General features: G+C 34.4%; 2 protein-coding genes across 5 annotated transcripts; one reads left to right on the top strand and one right to left on the bottom strand.

Moving 5' to 3' along the window:
• The first annotated feature begins 229 nt into the window (after positions 1–229).
• On the top strand, positions 230–1,877 carry LOC135146656 (succinate--CoA ligase [ADP/GDP-forming] subunit alpha, mitochondrial-like). The gene is made up of 9 exons (XM_064078778.1): positions 230–323; positions 395–498; positions 636–752; positions 806–949; positions 1,008–1,085; positions 1,145–1,339; positions 1,396–1,506; positions 1,557–1,727; positions 1,787–1,877. The coding sequence occupies exons 1-9, from the start codon at positions 293–295 to the stop codon at positions 1,814–1,816; spliced, it is 981 nt and encodes a 326-aa protein (XP_063934848.1). The 5' UTR covers positions 230–292; the 3' UTR covers positions 1,817–1,877.
• Positions 1,855–3,572, bottom strand: LOC135146657 (TIMELESS-interacting protein-like). 4 transcript variants are annotated; one of them, XM_064078780.1, is made up of 9 exons: positions 3,515–3,572; positions 3,114–3,460; positions 2,895–2,975; positions 2,804–2,841; positions 2,457–2,520; positions 2,333–2,408; positions 2,163–2,285; positions 2,057–2,107; positions 1,855–1,998 (listed from the first exon to the last, which is right to left on the bottom strand). In XM_064078780.1, the coding sequence occupies exons 2-9, from the start codon at positions 3,143–3,145 to the stop codon at positions 1,990–1,992; spliced, it is 474 nt and encodes a 157-aa protein (XP_063934850.1). In that variant the 5' UTR covers positions 3,146–3,460; positions 3,515–3,572; the 3' UTR covers positions 1,855–1,989. The 4 variants fall into 4 exon arrangements, with proteins under 4 accessions (XP_063934850.1, XP_063934849.1, XP_063934851.1 ...); XM_064078779.1 differs by having other exon boundaries at positions 3,114–3,568; XM_064078781.1 differs by lacking the exon at positions 2,804–2,841 and having other exon boundaries at positions 3,114–3,568.
• Positions 3,573–21,107: the final 17,535 nt, after the last annotated feature.

Below are 21,107 nucleotides of genomic sequence, written 5' to 3'. Positions count from 1 at the left end.
TGTATGAAGCCTTATCAAGTAGCTTTTTCGTTTATATATCCAGAAAAAAAGTAGTTTACTACAGACTATTATTAGTTGTTTGTTTATTCCAGGCCACGGTTTTGGGGGGTTAGAGAACCTTTCATAATTAACACACTTTACTAGGGTTTCCCTTAAATTGCGTCGTAATGTTATAATGGGCATTAGTATGAGGGTTTCATTTTAACACTTGTTCTTTTAAGGAGCTTGAAGCTTTTTGTCTTAAGAGAGTTAGGTGTTCGACGCCTGCCTGCGAAAACTTTGATATTGTATAATGTTTTCACTTTTACGCCAAAGGATCTTTGGTAATCTTTAGTGTTCCTTTATTATGTCTTAAAAATTAAACCCTAACTAAAAAGTTACTCCCATCTCGCAGCTTTCTTCGTTAGGCGGAATTTTTCAACTTATGATTCCACTTACACTAATTTAAATGTTGGAAAACATACGAAACTTATTGTACAAGGTTTTACTGGAAAACAGGTAAAAATATGTTATCATATTGTATATTAGGTATAAATTTTACAAATAAGTAGTTTTCAAGTTATTGATTTCGTTTTAGTGAATTCAACTGTAACCCTGCACCTTTCTTTAATCATTTCTTTACACTTACACTTAAGGGCACTTTTCACTCCGAACAATCAATTGAGTATGGCACTAATATAGTTGGCGGTGTGGCCCCTAAGAAAGCTGACTCAACCCATTTAAATCGACCAGTGTTTGGAACAGTTTCGGAGGCAATACATTTTTGCCAAACCTTCTTCTCTAGACTGTTTTTAAGGGTTTTTAGGCTATGAAAGTCACAGGGGCTAATGCTTCTGTAGTATTTGTACCTCCTCCTTTTGCCGCCTCCGCCCTTATGGAAGCCATTGAAGCTGAAATAGACTTAGTTGTGTGCATCACAGAGGGAATACCCCAGAAAGACATGATTAAGGCAGGCCTACTTTTTTTCTTCTTCCTACATTATAAGTTATGTTATTCTTAAAATAAAGGTAAAGCAAGCTCTTCTAAGCCAAAGCAAAACCCGTTTGCTGGGCCCCAATTGCCCAGGAGTTATCCGGCCTGGCGAGGTTTTTCCAGAGAACTTGAAGCAGGTTTACATAAACTTTTACTGACTTTTTGTAAAAAGTGCAAGGTAGGAATAATGCCAGGGAGAATACACCGAGCGGGAAAAATTGGTATTGTCTCTCGAAGTGGCACACTGACTTATGAGGCGGTAAATCAGACGACGATGGCCGGCCTTGGACAAACTCTCTGCGTCGGTATCGGCGGAGACCCCTTTAACGGCACTAATTTCATTGACTGCTTGAAGCTATTTTTGTCGGTAGGTATTCTCTAGTTGTGTGGTAATCGTGATTGCCTTTATCTTTTGTAATTAAGGATGCCAACACCGAGGGAATAATTCTAATCGGAGAGATTGGGGGGTCTGCTGAAGAAGAAGCCGCAGAGTTTTTGAAGGAACACAACTTGAGTCGAGCGCAACCCAAACCGGTTATCTCAAAATGCTGCTATTTGTTTTAGTAGTGACCGATTCTTTATAGGTTGTTTCCTTTATTGCCGGGCGTACTGCTCCACCTGGACGACGTATGGGCCACGCGGGGGCCATTATCTCGGGAGGCAAAGGCGGCGCAGAAGAGAAGATTGAGGCTCTAAAGGCAGCAGGTGTGCGCATCTCTCAGTCTCCAGCTTATATTGGGAGTCTAATGCTAGAGGTATGTCACTAGTAAAACTTATTGTAAATATTCTTTCATGCTTAAGATATATATGACAGGCTATTCAAAACATCAAGCAGAAAGCATAAATAGTAGCTTGCGCCCAGTTAGGGGCCGTCAAAAAAAATTAATAAATAGCTTTTTTATTCCTCTGAGATTTCCGATACAACAGTTAAACTTTATTTTTTTCCAATGAAATCTGAACCGGTGGATTTTCAAACGCGATTCGTGTTGCTTTGCTATTATTAAGACTAATCCCCACTCACTCTTTCTTTTATTTCGGAATATACACTAAGTTATTATAGAAACCTTTAAAAAAAATTCTAAACCTCAAAGCTGCCGTTTCGTTGAAAGTTATGTCTTATATCCGCTAGTTTTGTCTGTGGAAAGAAATAACGCAACAAAAACAATAATACTCGCTAGTTGGTAAGCAACTTTGATTCTAGCATTTCCCCCAAGCTTTTGTGCGCGCTTTGCAAATAACTTAAATTCCAAGTCGGGCAGAAGATTATGAGCCCAGTGCTCGTAGGCCAGTATCAAAGATCGTAAGTCATACACCTAAAACAGTCAATCACAGCAAGTTATGGGAATCTTTATCCCGTAACCTCGTGTCCGGGGCCGTGGAACTTCAATTCTTGTAAGGAGTCGACCAGAAGGGTGAGTCCTTTTTCAGATAAGAGCCTTTTCGGAGTAAGTAGAAGAAGTGAAAAGACAAAAAAGAGGTCTTACTTGACTTCTATAACACTCCTTTGAGTTAGTCTCCTAGAATTCTTTATAGGGAGATGAAGCTCGGCTGTTATCAAATAAACAGATAATATAATTGTTCTAAAAGCCTCCTTACATAAATAATCAAAGAGCAAAAATTATGTATAACGGATATATGTTTTAACTCATAGTTTGGTAAAATAATTAACCGGTACTTTGAGAAAAATTAAAAATTTTTTTGTAAAAATATGCAATATAAGGTAATCTCGGTGTTATAAAAGAGCTAATAAACTAGTTGATATAATAAACTGTTTTATTGCTTAATAACGAAAGCCAATAAATTCTATTTATTTTACAGAATTTAAATATACTTAAGGGTTCTTCTAAGCTCAGCTTGTCCTCCCTAAAACTTGAGTCTAAGGTTACGCTTAATAAAAATAAGCATTAAAGCAGAGATATAACATTTTTTCCTTTTCAGGATCATATTCCGCGTAACCTAAGAACAACTCATCGTCTAGATCCTCAAAATCCTTAGACGATAACCTAAATCATAAGTAGCATTAAAAATTATTGAGATCTCCCTTAGCGAGAACCCCTCTCTTTTTGGTGTCTTAAAATCTCTCTCCGTACGAGCAAAGTCTATAATAATTTGGTGTATAGCATAGAAAGTTCATATGATACTTGTTTAAAATAGATCCTTCTTGTAGTGACATAATATTGTAAGACTCAAAGCGACAAATTCTTTGTTTAGTCTTTAAGTCGAGATATTGATTGCTGCCCCCGAATTCTCGCTAAGCCAAAAAAAAAGTGGAGCTGCAAGAAAAGTTTTAAAAATTTTCTCTGCTTAATAGTACCGCGTGCTCGTAAAAAAGATACTAATAATTAGAATTTATAATATGAGATAAAAAGCCCAATCGTCGAAGACCAAAAAAATAAAGTTGCGTTGCTAGACTGAAACCCATAGTTTTGCGTCTGTGCTCTTGCCCTCTGAGCTACGTTAAAAACCTCAATTCTGTGGTATGATGGACCTGTTTAACAAAACAAACGGACGATTCCGTTTTCGATTTAAGAGTGCTAATTACCAATTTATACGATTTCATTGCAAATTTCAGGCTTAGTTTCATACTTGAATAAGTACTAATGTAACAAAAACATATTATATTATTTATCAAATACTTTGAGAAATAAGGTTAAAGAAAAATTTTAGATAAAATAGAGAGAAGAGGAATAATTGATAAAGATCTTTTAAGATGCCTGCTTGGTAATAAAAATGTATCAAAACTGGTTTTGTGGGCGATGTACTATCTATCAAAGCCAGAAAGTTGGAGCACGAAAACACTATAGGAAATCACGAAAAACGAGAACACCAAAATATAAAAACCGAAAAAAAACAAAAATTTATAGCAAAAAAAGTGATAGAACATCTGATCTTTTTAATACCCTACACACTATAAATCCCCTTTCTTACTATGTTAAATAATAACTTCAAAGGCAAGATTTTAATAAAATATATTGTAGCAATACTAATAAGAATGTTCAAATCTATAGTAATGGTATAAAAGTAATATTATTAATAAGGATATCGTTAATATCTATATTTATAATATAGTGATAGTTAATTATTAAAAAAAACAATATACGAAATAATGGCGATTATAATATATTAATAACGGTTTTCTATAATTTTAAGGTGATGAAGTATTATTATTAAGGTTCTGAATTATATTATAAAGTTAATGAAGGCTTACTCAATTTTTACCTATTTTTAAAATAGGTTGGCCTCATAGAGGTTACTTTCGAATTTGGCGGTTTTCAGCAGGTGTTATATGTAATTGAGGGTTGCCTTCTAAGGGCACCCCTAATCAATAATTTAGGGGTTGGGGTTTCATGAGTGCGTTCTTTTTTTATTAGCCGTTATTGTTGTAATCAGTGTTTGTGAGGTGGTAAGCGTTGTGCTACCCAGGCGACTCAAGAGCAATCAAATAAATTATACAGCTCTTTTTAACTTTGGCCAACTTTATATTATTTTATTGTTACTCCCAATCTTTATATGATATTAGTTTTTTAAGTTATCAAGGCTATAAGATGAACAAGGAGAAAACCTTTATTTAATCCTCTCATTTGTAGTTTTAAGTAGTTTAAGTTATTTTATACATTACGAATTTAGCCGAAAACTTTAATTCTGCTTTATTTTAGTTCTAATATTAAACTGTATTTTTTACACAAAAAACAATGACAGCGACAATTAGACCATTTATAAAAATTGTGATTTCTTCTAAAATAAGATAAAATTGATTTAGTTTTTAATCTCGGTTTTATCTTCTCGATCACCCTCAATTTTTCCATAGTACTTCTTTGGTAAAGTATGTGCGCGGTTACTTCTCCACAAATAATGTATAGCACGCTTTTTTTTAACCACGTCTCCTGAAATTGGTACCGAGAACTCGTCAACTTTTTTTCATAAATTAAACCTTTTGCCTCATTTAAGAACGTCGTCCTCATAATTTTGCAATCCTCTCTTTGTAAATAGTTTGCACAAGAGCACAGATAGTAAGTTATTAAAAAATAATGGGACAAGAGGCAGCTATTTTGAAAGCAATCTCCTACTGAGTATATACAGACAAAAAAAAACTGTATTACTTTAGTTTATAAAAATATATACTAAAAATATCATTTCTTTGCTTTACCAAATTCTATAGGTTATCTACCAAGTCCGATAAACAATACAAAGTTCTTACATCAAGGTTCCCTACACTATTATTAAATTGCTTTACAATTATATAACTGAAAAACATAATAATAAGTGCCAAAAAAGGACAATATTTCTTTAAAAAAAATTTGAGACTTTCTTCTCTTAAAAAGCAGTGCACTATCTTCATCAATACATACCTCATAATTTAAAGTTGTATTCACACAATGTCACCTAGATTAGCCACTAAGACAAGACAAAAAAGATAGCAAAAAAACGCGCTCTTCGCAGCAAAAATATATAACTTTGGGCTACGTCCTCTACTGCATTAATGCTTGACAATAAGCGGATTATCTACAAGTTCACCTTAATATAATATTTACGCCATATTTTGGCACTAAGAAGGCAATTAAGATAAAACTTTTATTATATTTATAATTAAATACTATTAAAGAAATAATAAGGGTATAAATTACTTTCCTTATATTTTATCCTACGACCAAAAGTGCTTTTTCGCACCAAGCTCTTCGACCTTTAAAATAGTATTGACAACTTACCTTTATTTTCGTTTCAAGTCCCCACGCAAAGGTAGATATCTACAAAAATTAGTAAAATAAGAGGACGTCCTAATAGAAATAATTATTTTTTTTGAATAAACATTGAAGCCTACCAACCCCGAGAGACAAGAGGACTAACAACCATGTTATTGTGTCAATTATTTTACATCTCTTTTTTTAACACAGCCAGTATTCTTGGCTATTTTTATCACTTCAGTATTAAGTCACTGTTTACGACAAACAACACAGTTTAAATGATAATTCATCAAACGAATTTTAAAGACAGTTAGAATCGTCATATTAGTAATTTCAAGCCAAAATTATATTTCAAATGGCGAGTGCTTTTTGTTCCACGGCGAATGTTTGCATTTTAATTTCCACAAACAAAGACCAATGAACATCATATGGCTATTTATCAAAGTCTTTTACTACACCCAGGTTCTTATAGGGTGCCTTAAAAGAAGATAAATATTTACAAACAGCATACCAAATTTAGTCCGCATACCAATTAATAGTACACATCGTAGCTTAGTGTATCCCGGGAAGATGTGTCTTATGACCCTTTTTATAAAAAAATGGTATCACCTCCTCCACTCAGTTCTTTTCTATGCCACGTAGTTAAGGAATGCAGAACTTACTAGAACTCTTTGGGGGAGTTTCAAAGTCAGAGCAAATCAACACCCTCTCTCTCAATTAATTTTTTCTTATAATTTTTTTGTATCTCATATCTCGTTACCGATTCCTATAAAATTAATAATTAGTATAATAATTATCTTACCTAAGTTAGTGGAGGTGTGCGCACCTTCGCCTGTGATCGCTTGAGTGTAAGTTTTTTTCAGGAGTTCTTAATATCTGGTGTTTGGAATGCCCGACCAGCAACCGTTAGTTTTTTTCTGTGTATTTTTAGGGTAATAAAAGCAATTCCTATATTAGTCAGTGCCTTAACACTTGCACTTGACGCAGTTTGGTTTACCATCTTTTTTTCCCAGACACTTATTAAAATAATGGTTTTTTCGGCGCATTTAACGAATCTTTAATTTACAATATTGCTAATACTTGTAACATTTAAAGGAACACCCTTTGTAGCCTGCTAGGCATTGGCATTCCGGCGATGGGTATAAAATTATTAAGTTAATAGACGTACAATACTACTAAATAAAGTTATAAGCAATATATATGGTAAATTCTAAATTTCACGGATGAACAGCAAAAGCTTTAATACCCTTAGAGAGATTACGAGAGACGTCTAAGCTACAATTTTATAAGAATTCAAATACTTATAAATTTGTATTAATTTATATTATATAGTTATCTTCTTTACAGTTAAGTTGAATTTTGTTTAGATAGAATGATTAGTTTTTCAGAAAAGGCCCTAAATGTTTTATATTAAGCTGGTATCTAAGAACATTATATATATTTTTCCAAAAAAAAAACTTAGTTGAATTAATTACGTTAATCCAGCTATATTTATCAAAAGAAAACGGTCTAAGACCGTGTTATTTTAAGTTACCTGTAATATACCATGAATTCATGGCAATGAATTAGGCGGTGGATTAAAAGAGGATTAGTTCAGGTAACGAAGGTTAACTATATACTTAAAGATATTCTCAATAAAGACACGACGAGAGTGCACTTTTGTCTTTTTTAAGCAGTTGAACAAGTTTAGTAAACTATAAGATAAGCGCAAGGAACGGGTTAATGGCCCCATATTAGGAATAGTTAGCCTACTTTTTACATGCCTTGTTTAGTATAAAAGCACCTTACAGAACGGCTTTAAAGTTGGAATAATTTAAGGTTAACTATTTTTTGTTTATTAGGTACCTTAAATCATATGCATCTATATGTATAGTATATATATATTAATTAAACGCATGCTGTAAGGGCTCCTACTCGAGGAGGCCGACTAGCAGTGGTAGTGCTGGCCGGTATCTCCAGGGGGCCTTGGGTTTTGTGTCTAAGACTGCCTCTCCCGGTGGCGATTTTTATCGGTTCCTACCATACTAGACCGAATGGCGGGGGTCCGGAGCCCACATCTCCCGCCTTTCAGTCCTTTAGGACAGTCATTACCGCTCTATAAAGAGCGTACACTAGTGTGCACTCTTGTCCAACCCCTGCAAAATAGGGGAATTCGCATTAAGCGGCTTAAGGTCTTAAGAAGACCGGCCGTAGTATGCCGGTGCTAAAAAAGAAAAAAAACACATGGTGGTTCGTCTATTTTTTTTCCTTTCTTTTTCGGTTTTTACCGCGTCTTTAGTGTTTGTTTAGTCTTACGTTGGTCAAGAGGGCCATCGATATTAAATAAATGTAATAGTTTTAGTCTAGATGCCGTTTTAGTTGAAGTTGGTAAATAGCTTAGCGGTCTAAAGGTTAACTAAGTAAATACGCTGTTAACTAGTTTTACTAAAGATTTAAAACAGATTGAAACTTTATTTAAACAAACCTCTTCAGAACTGAATTCTTATTACATTTTTTTTAACTACTATTTCTTTCTTTAAATTTAGTACAATTCACACTCAATTTAGGAATTGTAAAGGTTAGCAAAGTCGTCTATATATTCAGATGGCTTTAATAAGCCCTCGCTAGGTGTCGTTATGGACATAACAGGGCCTCAAAACCCACTCGCCGAACAGTAGAATGAATGAAATTGGTTAAAAATTCTACTTTAATTTGACCCTATTTTATCTCTTTTGGCTTTGGCCTTGTAAATTAAAGCCATCAATTCTCCAAGTTTACTACCTTTATAATTCTCCTGACTGGGGTCTCTGAAACTACAGACAAAAAGAAAATATATTAGACGCTGAAACCGCGATAATATTAATATTATTAATGATTTGTTCAGGTGCTCGGTTTGCTAAGAATTTACATTATTTTGCTTAGTTTCGCATACATTTTCCAGAAACTATCATTTAACCATTCTATATATATGTATATATATGTGTGTGTAGATTTAAAAAAAATAAGTGTAACAGGTTAAATACGTTTCGACAGTTGTCGTCGTATTTAACCTGTGTTATTCTAAACCCCCACTTCGCGTAGTTCTTAAGGTTTAACTATAGCGCCTTAATTATATAATAAAAGGAAGGTAGTTGTGGAACGCTTTTACAGAACTACTCTGCGCTACACCCGACCGATAAGATCTCTCGAGCGAGCACGTCGTCTTGAGGTTTTTTTTATACGCTGCTCCTGCGCATAAAATTAACATGTTTGCAACCAGTATAATTGACTCTTGCGCGTTAAGTACACGCATGCTTTAAATCAAAAAATTTTTTAGTTAAGTGTGTTGTATATTAATCCGTGACTCCTCAATAGGCTCATTTAACAAAAAATGCACATAGTTAATATCTGTTAAAGCGCAACACCTATTTTAAGTTCGTATGAAAGTTCTTGAGCCCACTGGCCGTTTGGATTCCTACTAATTCATTTTAAAAGCAGCATTAGTTGCATTCCGCAGCGTATCCTTACGGACGAAGTAAGGGGCGCCGACCATTAGTGGCAGAAGCTTGTTTTGCTGATCTGCAGGAATGCAACTGTTACTGGTTTTTCGTACGTCCCCAAGCCACAGATGCGTAGGCCATTATCAATGTACGCCTTCTTCAAAAGGCGGAGTTAACTGCGCTGGGACATTGTGCTTTTTGTACACAACAGCGGGTAAAGTGGATGGGTTGCAGATTTAACCTTAACGGGAAACAACAATTTCTAAATGATACCGCCAAGTTAGGCGCTTATCGATGATGACGCCCAAGTGCTTGAACCTGAGAACCTCATGGAATATTTGACACCTTCCAGGGTAAGAGGCGGTAGTCTAAGCAGTGCATTTTCTTGCACTAAGAGAATTGCTCTGCATTTCTTTGTATTAATGGTTAATGCCCCCTGCCGGCGCCAGTTGGCAAGAGTGTTCCAAATAGATTTTTTGTGTTGCCATTATAATAAAGGAAGGCGTTCGGCGGAGGGCACGTAAACTGCAATAACTTCGACGTATAATGCGACGCGCATGTAAGGATTTGCAGGGATGGAGTGTAATAACACTAACAATAAAAAAAGGAAGAACAAAGAGAGTGGGAGTCAGAGTTTATTGCAGGCAATTTAGCCATATATATATATGCCTTTACAAAAGGTTAAAAACTTCATTAAATCTATATTTGTTTAATTTATGTTTAAGATTATTTGTATAAATTTAATCTGGTTCTGTCTAAAAGAAAAGTTTAAATTAGAAATTGCCATTAGTTGAAAATCTTCCTGCCAAAAAAAAAAAATGTTTAAAAAAGATTGTATGTGGTTGGCTAATCTTTATATAGTTAATTTTGTAAGGTAAACTGTTTGTTCATGTGTATGTCTGTTAGTGTTATAAGTATATTTATTGACAGAATGCCATGCCTGTACAGCGTGAAAGGGTGGGTGTGAACTCAAAGAGCTTTGCAGGACACCAGCTGTTAATCGACGGTGAGACGGCAGCGCAGTGCCAATGCTTCATCGAAAGGTGCGTACGCATAAAATCGGTGCAAATAGGTGTAGGGGGCTATACGGAGTACCTAATGCGCGTAGTTTGCGTAAAAGACCCACGTGTTATATAGGGTCAGAAGCTTTTTCAACGTAGAGAAAGACGACTGTAAATTTCTTTACAATTGAAGGTCCGAGTTGCCAACTCAACAAAGCGCATAAAGCGCTTCGTTTTTTCTTCACAATCTTCCGATCGGCGTAGTAGAACAGCCTCTGCAGTTTTGCCCGTTAATGAAAATAGGCTAATGGGGCGATATTTGCTGGGGTCTGCTGAATGCGAAAACGCCAATTAGATGTCGTCTTTCCTCTTTCGCTACAGACACTTTGCAGTTTCGCCTTTAAGTGACCATAGCAAAAGCGGCCAGCTCTTTTCTAATATGCCTATGAAAACGGTTAGCAAATGGTTGCCTTCAAGGTTTTGCGTAGCAGCGAATAGGCGGTTTCACAGCGAAAGTTAACGAATAAGGTTATTTAAGTTATCTAGTATTTGTTATTATAATATTGGTAAAACAGACTACTAAGCCGTAAAGATTTAATACCAACGCTGTAGCATGAAATAATATACCGTTGCGTTCTGTCTTTTACGGTCTTACTAGCCCTTTTCAGGCTTTTACCCCTCTCTTCTCCATTTAGACACATTTGTCTTGTCTGTAACCAGCTTTTTAACGGTCAAGACAAGATACTCTTTATTTTATAATTTTTTACTCCTTAGTGCGAATTTGCCAATGGCAACGTAATTTGTCTATTGGAAGCTTTTCTTGTGATCAAGTTAATATACAGATATGGTTAAATATACAATTCTTAGCTCAAGTGACAGTTTCTCGAAGGAAGACTACCTTGCTTAATTTCTGACTCCTTGGCCACCTTCACACCTTTTAAGTTTATAGCTTCACATTTTTACTAATTCAATTTTTATAAAGGTCATTTACTAATCTTCAGACTACTTTTAAACTTTTATATATAATAATTGAAAGCTAGAGTTTTTATAATCCTCCAAACTTTCATTTATACCTGTCCAGAAAGTGTGGCTTTATTTACGATCGGAAAGTATAATCCAGAAAGAATGAGTGAAATTTATTAGTTGCATAAGAAAAGTAAGGCTACTTCGTGGTTAAATATAAGATTTTACACCTAATAATACGAAGAGATGAAAAACTAACTCTCAGGAAAGTAAACAATTAAGCTAGAAACTATTACCAACTAACTATTGAAAAAATACTACGCTGTAATAGGACAATAATAGTAGTAATCAGCATAAAAAAAGCCCGTCTATTTGTATACATACAACCCCTTTATTAAGTTACATTAACATGAAGTCAAAAAAAACCTCCTGGTCTGATCCTCATCATGATATATAAGAGAGGCATCGAATTAATAGCAACTAAACTAACAAGAAAAAGTGGGGTTCCACTATTAAGTTAAGAAATATATTTAAAGTGAGAAAATATTTATTTCAGGTAATTTCTTTTAGCAAAATATAATATAATATTTTTAAAAGCGGCAATGGGCCAAAGACTCAGTTTTCGTAAAGGGAAGTTGCAAGTTATAACAAAACTCAGCTAAAATAAAATTTTAAGTGTAAAGATGTTTACTGTCTGACAAGACTCCTTCTAAAACAGAGAATGTGTGGTTCTAAAGTTAACTTAAGTTATTTTCTTTAAGGTTATAAAAAATACGCAAATTCAAGTAGGTAGTAAACCTTGCTTGTGAATCAAATAGTGGACCCATCCAGGTGATTGTTGCACACCAATAGATCGCCACTCATCCTCAGTCATTAATCTATCTTTTGGAACAAGTCTAGCGATGTCGGGTGGTAAAATAACGTGCCTAGAAGATTAATAAATATTAAAAAGGATAGAAAATTTGTCATTAATAATTGTAAGAAAAAAACCTATATTCATATTTGTCATCATAATATTTATCAGAATAACAAATTTGATCAGCAGGCATTGAAGTATACTCTTTTCTTTATAATTAAAATAAGTCAAGTCAAAAAATCTACACTTTTATTAGAGCACTAGGTTGCTAAAATAAGGCCGTTCTTACACTCAATACAGTTTTTTCTGCACGTTAGAGAATTACTTGTTCCCTTAAGTATGCGAAGGTTAAGTTAGAGAAGAGTGCTCGGTGTGGAAGCCTCAATTTATTTACATGAAAGATCCTACGGCGGCCCCCTTCCAGCGAGGTCATTATTTATAGTCTTAATGCAGGGAGCAAGTGAGGCCCCATTTTATCAGTCCCGCCATATTAAATTAACTTAAAAACTAAATGTAGCCCATTATGTAAAAAACTATATCAAAAGTTGAAATTTTTAAAGTTTGCCATGGGTGACTAAACTTGGAACGAAAATCTGTAAATGTTTTTTTAGTTAGAATTTTGTAACAGCTAACATCGTTTTGATTTATTATACTTTAAGGAGGTTCCGCGACGATAATAATTTAGTGAAACGCTAGGGGAACTCGGTGAAACTAGCCTCCTCTATCAATTGGTGACGTTCCCCAGAATTGAAGCCTTAGTGATAAGGTGACTTTAGGCCATGTTAAATATGTGGTCATCAAATTCTGAAAGAGAGAGTCACGTTGGCGGAAATCGGACCCCCAACCTTGAGTGTGCGTTTTTAAGCGCTGAACTATGACGACCACTCTGGACCCCGGTGTGATGGTTTTACGTGTTTAACCTGTTACACCCCCGTGTTTTTATTAACCCTCAGACCGGGGTCTTTAGCCGATCTTGGGTGCCCCTGCGTTTAGTCCAAGGCAGAAATCGTGCTTATAACATACTAGAATTAATATAAGGGCGACGTTAAATACTCGACCGTAAAAAAGAGTCATGTTGTGGGGAATCGAACCCACGACGCTGAGTATTCACGTCAGTGCTCTTAAAAACTGAGCTACGATGACAACTGTTTGATTTCGGTATGATGGTTTTTTGTATTTACATCTGTCAGATTCTCAGGAGCGGAGGCGAAGTGAGGGGGTTTTTAAATGCTTAATCTCCGACACCAGCCTAACCTTCGCAGGTTAGGCGCTTAACCGAAGTGGTCAAAATTGCTTTCTTGGGCTGTTTCTATTAGTGTCTATAGTGTTTACCATTTTTGAGAAGCTAATTTAACTGTGAAATGTTCGTTGACCATTAGCTACTGAACGTATTTTTACCTCCCAGGTGGAAGGAAATAATAAAAAGGGCGAAGTTTAATATTTTGTAATGCATAATATAAGAAGTAAATGTTAACAAAAAACGGAATAATACAATAGAGTTGACCGTGAAATTTATTTAAACACCTACCACAAAAAAAAAAAAATGAGCCGTACCTTACTGGTTTTTTAAAAAAATTATTTTTTATGACAATGCTAGTTAATCTTTAAAAAAAATATTATTTAATTTTGAGCGTTGCGTTTTCAAACTGTAATGGCTTCCTTTGAATTACTTTCATCAGTAACAGTTATCGTCCTATAGTTTGTCTTTTTAAACAAAGTTACTCAGAAAGTAAACTAACTTTAAGTAGTAAGATATAAGTAGTGGTTATCAGCGCGTTGTTAAAGATTAAAAAAAATAACTTTAAAATAGTGTGTCAGACGTAGTAATACTATAGAGGTTTGCAAGTGAAACCTTACGCTATCTAGGTGTGGTAACAAGCTATTTGAGGTTTACACCTGTTACATGTAGTTGAGGGTCGAACGTCTGAGGGCGCAACACCCCAATTAAACATTTTAGGAATGTAGTGAGGGTCGCGCTCTATTTTTTTGGGTCGTTTTCGTGTTTTTCAGATGACGAGCGTTGTTCTACTCACGCAGCTCGAGAGCAATCAAGTAAATAGCTACAGCTCATCTTAAATTTTGACTAACTCTAACTTTCTTTTTAATATAATATGATATATTACTCTCGTTTGTTTATAATATATTAGTTCTTGAAGTTAATAAATCTGTAAGATCAAACTAAAAAATTTTCTAAGAATAAATTTATAGACAGTTAAAGATCCGTTGTTTTAGGTTCGGTCAGCTTAAGGTTAAAGGGGTTCAGGATTATACTATAAATTTGTTAATGTAATTTTTTTTAAAATTATTTTCTTCACGAGTTTAACGTACGGAAAGAGCTTTCTCGAATGGCAACATAATAAATTAGAAATATACATATTACGTTACCCACTTTATTATAATCGTATTTTGCAGCATCAGACGACATTAAGGTATTTTTAATATTAATATTCATTTAAATAACAGATTAAGTCATATATTCAGTAGCTAAATTTAATAAAAAAAAATATAGGTAAAAACATATGGAAAAATTTTAAAACAAGAAGCTAATTGAGATGCCAGGTACAGCCAACACATAGGTGTCTTTAAACCACATGAGAGAATTTTTTTACTAACTCCTAAGCCAAGAGGTTGTTATATCCACTTGCAACAGAGAGCTTCCAAACGCGCTTAGTAGCTAAAAGGCGCAGTATTGAATACAACTTAGCTAGTAATTTAACCTCACAGTTAATAAGTTGTATCACAATTTATTAAATAGTTTTCGGAGTTCTAAATTTAGTAAAAATTTTTCCTGCCTCTCTTTAGGTGGGGGCTGCTTCTAAAATGTGGCGGGAAGTGAACAGTTCTAGGTACGTTATTGTGCACTTGTTTATAATAATTTATTAAGTAATAATTTATTAAGTGGCATATATATTAAATAATTCAATAAGATTGATATTAGGAGAAGTGAAAAATATTAAAACTTAAGGTCTACGTTTATTAAATAAGGACGGCCGAGCGTACGGCTTACTGCTTGTCAAGCGTGTCTACATAAAAATCACTTTAATTATAGGTCTTAATATTAACACAAAAATTTATATTTTAGAATATAGCGAAATGCGAGTAATTAGTCTTTCCGCGCGAAATTATGGGCCACTTAACTAATTCATAAAATGCATACGCCCACTCTTGCTAATAAGCTCGAGTGTTGAAAGTTTGTACTCGTTCGGACACCAGGAAAAGTCATTTATTTGTTAAAATATGAGACCACCTTTAAAATTTTTCGCTTTGCATATTAAATTATATTTTAAATATAACTATTTCGAAGACTTCCAACTTTAACAATAATTCTATGAGCATGACACCATGAAGGAGAGAGTATATATGATAACTTGGTTTTTATAGCAAGTAAATTTGAGTTTTTTTTTCCAAAAAAAAAAAACCAATTTTATATTTCTGCTTATCTTACCTCTATAAAAATACTAAATTCTAATACGAGTCTTTGAACTTCGTTGGGTCCTTTAAAAATTTTTTCTCCCTGAAGCGTAAGCATTCACTCTAGCATGTTGATAAAATTTAGCCTATTTAAGAGAAAAAAAAAAAGTCTATTAAAAAATTTAATGTGACTAAGGCATCATATATAATAGCAGATCTAAAATTATAGACTTACTGAAAAGCATTAGGTAAAATAAATATCTCTTGTATAGCACTATATGGTTGCCAATAATTACCATCTTTGTTTGCCCTAAACAAGAACAAGCTAACTAAATCTAGTTTAAACAAACGCCCAGCCGAATAAGATTTATAAACTAGCAACGTATGGTTGCTCTGTTCTCCTGCATTCACGTATACCGTTACAATCGCATATCTGCGTTTAATCTCTACCTCATTAAGCTGAACGATCGCGAAAAACAGCCCTACTGCATGAAGAGAAGAAAAACTTAGAGGATTCCAACAAAAGCAGTGGCTAAGAGGCCTGAAGCCATGATAACAAAACAAGGACTATTGGATCACTTTTAAAAGATCTCATTATAGCAAAGAAGATAACGGTAACCGGAATCAGAAATATAATGAACAACTTTTCATCCAGAAATTACAGCAAAAACCCAGGAGCTAGACCTAAGTAATCTGGAGACCGCAACGCAAAATTTTAAAAGATATTTTTGTTAAAAAACGCTGGTAATTTTAATAATTAAGTTACAAAAAACTTTGCAAAATTTTTTGTTGGTTATAAAAGCATTTAGCAAATGCTTACAGAAAGGAGTAGACCTAGGCAATGCTAAAAGAATACTAATATTAAACAAGTAAAACCACACGCAAATGTCATAACAAATTTATTATATTACAGAAGCGGAGAGAGTATCAAATACGAAGCCATATATCTTTAGAAAATACTATTCTAATAACATAGGGAAAATAGACTAAGATATGCTCTCAAAGTCGAAAATAGAAGGAATGCAAGTGGCGTGCACATCACCTATCGAAAATCACGCTGCAATGCATGTACTGGCTACTAAAAATCCAAAGAGTTACATTGTGGGTGATATCAAATTATAGCATTATAAATAGTTATGTATGCCATGGAAGGCAAAGAGTCAGGTAGTATGTTGCTATCAAATATCTAGGTGCACTTGTTGTTAAAAACTAGGCTACATTTGTAAGAGTTTGAAAAGAATAAAAACAGGCCCAATATTTAATCCTACACAAATCTTCCGTCTCCCATGACGAAGCAGGCTGTCCTACCTACACGGAACACCACCAAATACATCAATATAGAAGTCATTTGAATAGCACACTCCCCTGCAAACCAATTCGCCAGGCCACACATAAATAGAAACAAACCTAGCTAACTAACTTTAAACACGAATTTAAATTCACACACTTAATGGTAGTAACCTTTCATAGAGCCGAATTAAATCCTATTAAAAATCATTTTAAATGTATATACCACTAGAGCATCAACAAATGAGCTTACAGAAAATATGGCCCTGGCATTATAAATTCTTAAAACTTTATTTTTCCGATATTAAACCATTTAGCAACAAAGAACGTGAAATTTGCAGAACCTAAAATGAAGTAAAAAGTTAACAAATATAATGCTATACTCTAAATAGAAATCTTAAAAAATTACTTTTCATTCGTTCCTTCTTGTAGTAATAAATTTACTTCTTTCCCCACTCAAAAGAGCTCATCTTCTCAATAGCAATCTCATGTAGGAGTTGGTGATGTGACTTCATACTCTCACCCGTATGTCGTAACCGCATCATACATCGCATTCTTCAGTGCAAGAGAGAGCTTCTTTGCAGTTAAATACTCCCGGTGGTTCATACAGTTTGTGTAAAAAGCTTTTAGTTGAGCTGCTACTTTTATTTTCGCAAAACCGTTGAGCGACCAGTCATTACTGTAGGGCCGTGTTAATCATTCTTTCCGAAGAGTGTTGTCGAGAGACAGTATAGCCACTAGTTCTTAGTGGCTTGCATACTTGAAATATTTCATACGATATCTACGATGCAAGGCTTTTAACTACTCACTAAAAGTGAACGGTTTTTTAGTTTAAGCTGTTTGACGCTGTATTAGGCCGTCATCGTTTTCATTTGACCTTTTCTAGAGTTTCGACTGGTTACGTCTTATGGTCCTTCAGTAAAATTTGTACACTTCTAATGAAAATGAGGAGACTTCTAAACTTTTACACATAGGGATTGCGACGATAGTTTACTGCCAGGAGCTACAATGAAACCAAGCCTAAAATATTCCTTATAGCAATGCCTAACAAAAGTTTTTTCTCTCTTTTGACTTGAATTGTACATTACCAAGCATCAAGATAGTTCATTTCCTCTGCTCTTCTAAATCTAAAGCCCTAGCACTTGGTATATACTTTTGGTATGGCTAATTTACTAGGAATACTGTTTTTGTTTCCACTAAAGAAGGTAAAAGGTTTTGCTGTTTAATCTTTTTTCTATCCTGCTTAGATGGGAATTAATATTAAAAAAAAATGTTTTACATAATTCCGCAGTACGTTAACAGCACAATGCGGAGTTTTTGCGACATCCCCTACATGCATCCACTATATATAAATGGCTTTCGGCTTTAGCGACCACACTCTTCCTCTATACCCGTTGCATGAAGAGTTATTCCTTGCTTGCACCGCAACAGCAGAATTTCATTGAATCGTGTAGTGGTACAGACGGGAAAAAGCATGGCGATTCCCGGGTCACAGGTTGAAAAAACACAGCTCTTCTCATATATTTCGGTCAAATTCGACCTAGCAAGCTAGCAAGAGGCGTTTACCAGTTTGCTCTGCTCTTCTGTTTTCAAGTTAACCACATTTTTCTGTCCTAAGTGTTGTACTAAAATTTATATTTTAAAATAAAATATATGTGCAATATTGATTAATATTGAGCAAAACTTGTGTTTGTGTATAGTATACTGGGTATGTTTTTAACTGCTGAATAAAAAGAAACTTATTATAGAAATTAATTTTTATAAAGTAGCCTACTTATCAACATTTTGAGGCCGTTATATTTAGTATTTATTGCTAGACCAATATAAAATTATTAAACAAGCAATGCAATAATAAAAAAGATAGGAATTTGTGTCAAAGGGAATAACATCTTTGCGCAAAGTGTAAAGTAGAATTAAAGATACCGGTTAGTAATATGCATGAACTTATATTCATGTGCGTTGAGAAAGATCTCAATTCATAATTTTTAAAGGAAATTGCAATTTTTGGGGATTTCTTTTAAATATTTTAAAGATTTTATTTTTATCCCCAAATAATAAGCTTATAAGGAAAATTCGCTTAAAAAATAAACAGCCGCTTTAATTTTTTTTTTGAGCTTTCATCTTAGTCACGTCCTTACATCTGCATCCTATATATGTATATCTGTGTACAGTTAATTTCCAAAGACTTAAAAAGGTTTAAATAAAAGCGTTAAAGGGTTTAAATACCCTAATAATCTTTAAAAAGAGTAAGTACTAACTTTTTAACCATTAGGATTACGCAAGCTATAATAAAGTTTATCCATTAACCTTACAGTAACGCAGGGGGTGGGGGGGTCGCAGGTTTGGAAATTCTAAATACATATATATCTCAGGGGTGATTGGATAAAACGCTCGACCGTTTCGGTACCTTCCGAAAAAGTACTCTCTTAGGCTGATACCACATTAATATCTGTTCATGTTACTTCGGGAGTTAGCAGCACTGAGAGTCTGAGAGACTACCTTCGACTACTAACGGTATTATTGTATAACTATTGTGTTATTTTTGGTATTAGTTTATGAAGGTAAGGATGTAGAACTTTTGTATAGTTTTCTTGCAACTTTTTCAATTTTTTTCTGTAGAAAATAATAAGGTGGAGTTATGAAGCAGAACAAGCTCGTCTTTTACGTTTACGTGATGAAGTTCGGAGAGTCAAAGATATATATGATGATGAGCACGTAGACGAAGATATCGCCAAAAATAAGTCCGAGATCAAGATTCTGACAAGGAGGAAGAGTTATCATGTAACGAATATGAAGAAGTAGACGCTGGACCATGGTATTTAGAAAGAGACGGGGATACTAAGTGGCGTAAAATGGATCCGCCAAAAAAAATTAGAAAAGAACACAAAATATAGTAACTCATTTACCCGGAGTAACTGCTCATTCTAAAAAAAACAATACTCTTATAGATTGTTAGAAATGTTTTTTTGTTGAAGAAATTATTGACGTCATTGTTGAAAGTACCAGTAAATTTATTTCATTAACATCCTAACCTTTGCTCGGCAAAGAGATGCTAAGTTAACTAGCCGGAATGGAATATTAGCTCTTCTTGGCTTATTGTACCTCGCTGGTGTTACCAAGAGTAGTAGGCTAAACACAGAGCAACTATGGGCCACAAATGGTACAGGAACAGAGTTCTTCAGGTTTACTATGTCTATTGCGTGATTCCGTTTTCTAATGAGGTACATTTGATTCGACAGTAAAGACACGCGGACCGAATGGAAAACTACAGATCAGTTTTGATTTATTTTCCGGAAACTGTGAAAACTCTTATTTTCCATCCAAGTATCTGCAATAGATGAAAAATTGGAGATTTTTAGAGAACGTTGCAGCTTCAAACAATTTATGCCAAATAAACTAAATGGTCAAAATTTTTGCTCTGGCAGATGCGAAAAATGTACTATACTAAAAATATGGAGGTTTACGTCGGAACTCAACAGGAGGGACATTAAAAGTAAATAATGATGCTGCTAATATTGTCAGACGATTTAGTGAACCAGTGTGGGATACTGGAAGAAACACCACCATAGATAATTGGTTTGCCAGTGTCGTTGTCATGTTACTGAATCACGGACTAACTATTCTGGGTACAATTAAAAAGAATAAACGGGAAATACACCCACTATCCCTCAATGGTAAAATCCGTCCACCGTTTTCAACTATGTTTGGATTCCGAAATAAATCCACGCTAGTTGCGTGCATCCCCCAAGAAGGCAAAGTTGTATCAATTTTGCATGAAACTGACCCAGCATTGATAAGAATACTGGAGGAAAATAGAAACCCGAGATAATAATAAGTTACAATCACTCCAAGGGAGGTGTAGGTATGGTCGACAAATTATGTGCTTTGTATAATTGCGTCCGCAATCAAGGCGGTGGCCAATGATAGTACTCTTCAGAATACTAAACGTGGCTGGTATAAATTCTCAAGTTATATATGAAGGAAACATTGATCAAAGTTAATTTATGCAAAGAAGAAAATTTTTGGAAAATATATCATTTGCAGTTATTGACGAACATTTGAGAGAGTGTGCAACATTTAAAACATTCCGCGAAACATAACTTCTAGAATAAATGAAATTTTAGGTATTTAAGAACCCGAGGAGGTTCAGGAAAGAGACAAGCATAGAGGAAACTGCTCTAGGTGTAAGAATAAAAAGCGAAAAACGACATGTTATTGCGAAAAAGTAAAATATACCTGTGTTTAAAACATTCCTTTGTTATTTGTATCGATTGTTGCGAAAAAAAATAGGTATATTTAGTCAAGTGAGATGCCCCTTTAAACAAGTTTTTTGATAATTAATTTTCTTTTACATAAAGAACTTTCTTTTTATTTTTCCAGCAGTGATATATGTCGTTTAACATACAATATTTTTTGCAAAAAAAAATAAAAAATAAGACTGTATGTCCCGAAATGTATTCGTTGCAATCTGATTTTG

The sequence above is a fragment of the Zophobas morio genome, unplaced genomic scaffold (genome assembly GCF_036711695.1).
Source record: "Zophobas morio isolate AGI-343-1 ecotype UQ-CSIRO unplaced genomic scaffold, CSIRO_AGI_Zmor_V1 ptg000255l, whole genome shotgun sequence".
Taxonomy (NCBI): Eukaryota; Metazoa; Arthropoda; class Insecta; order Coleoptera; family Tenebrionidae; genus Zophobas; species Zophobas morio.
This window is presented reverse-complemented; position numbering and strand designations above follow the sequence as displayed.

Bases quoted from the DNA above. Each gene is read 5' to 3' on its own strand.
- LOC135146656 (XM_064078778.1), top strand. From the start codon at position 293: ATGTTTTCACTTTTACGCCAAAGGATCTTTG. The intron at 324-394 runs GTAATCTTTAGT...CCCATCTCGCAG, and splicing joins TTTACGCCAAAGGATCTTTG to CTTTCTTCGTTAGGCGGAAT. The intron at 1,507-1,556 runs GTTATCTCAAAA...GATTCTTTATAG, and splicing joins GTCGAGCGCAACCCAAACCG to GTTGTTTCCTTTATTGCCGG.
- LOC135146657 (XM_064078780.1), bottom strand. From the start codon at position 3,145: ATGTCACTACAAGAAGGATCTATTTTAAACAA. The intron at 2,842-2,894 runs GTTATATCTCTG...CTTAGACTCAAG, and splicing joins GATCCTGAAAAGGAAAAAAT to TTTTAGGGAGGACAAGCTGA. The intron at 2,521-2,803 runs GTATATTTAAAT...ATTTGATAACAG, and splicing joins GAGCTTAGAAGAACCCTTAA to CCGAGCTTCATCTCCCTATA.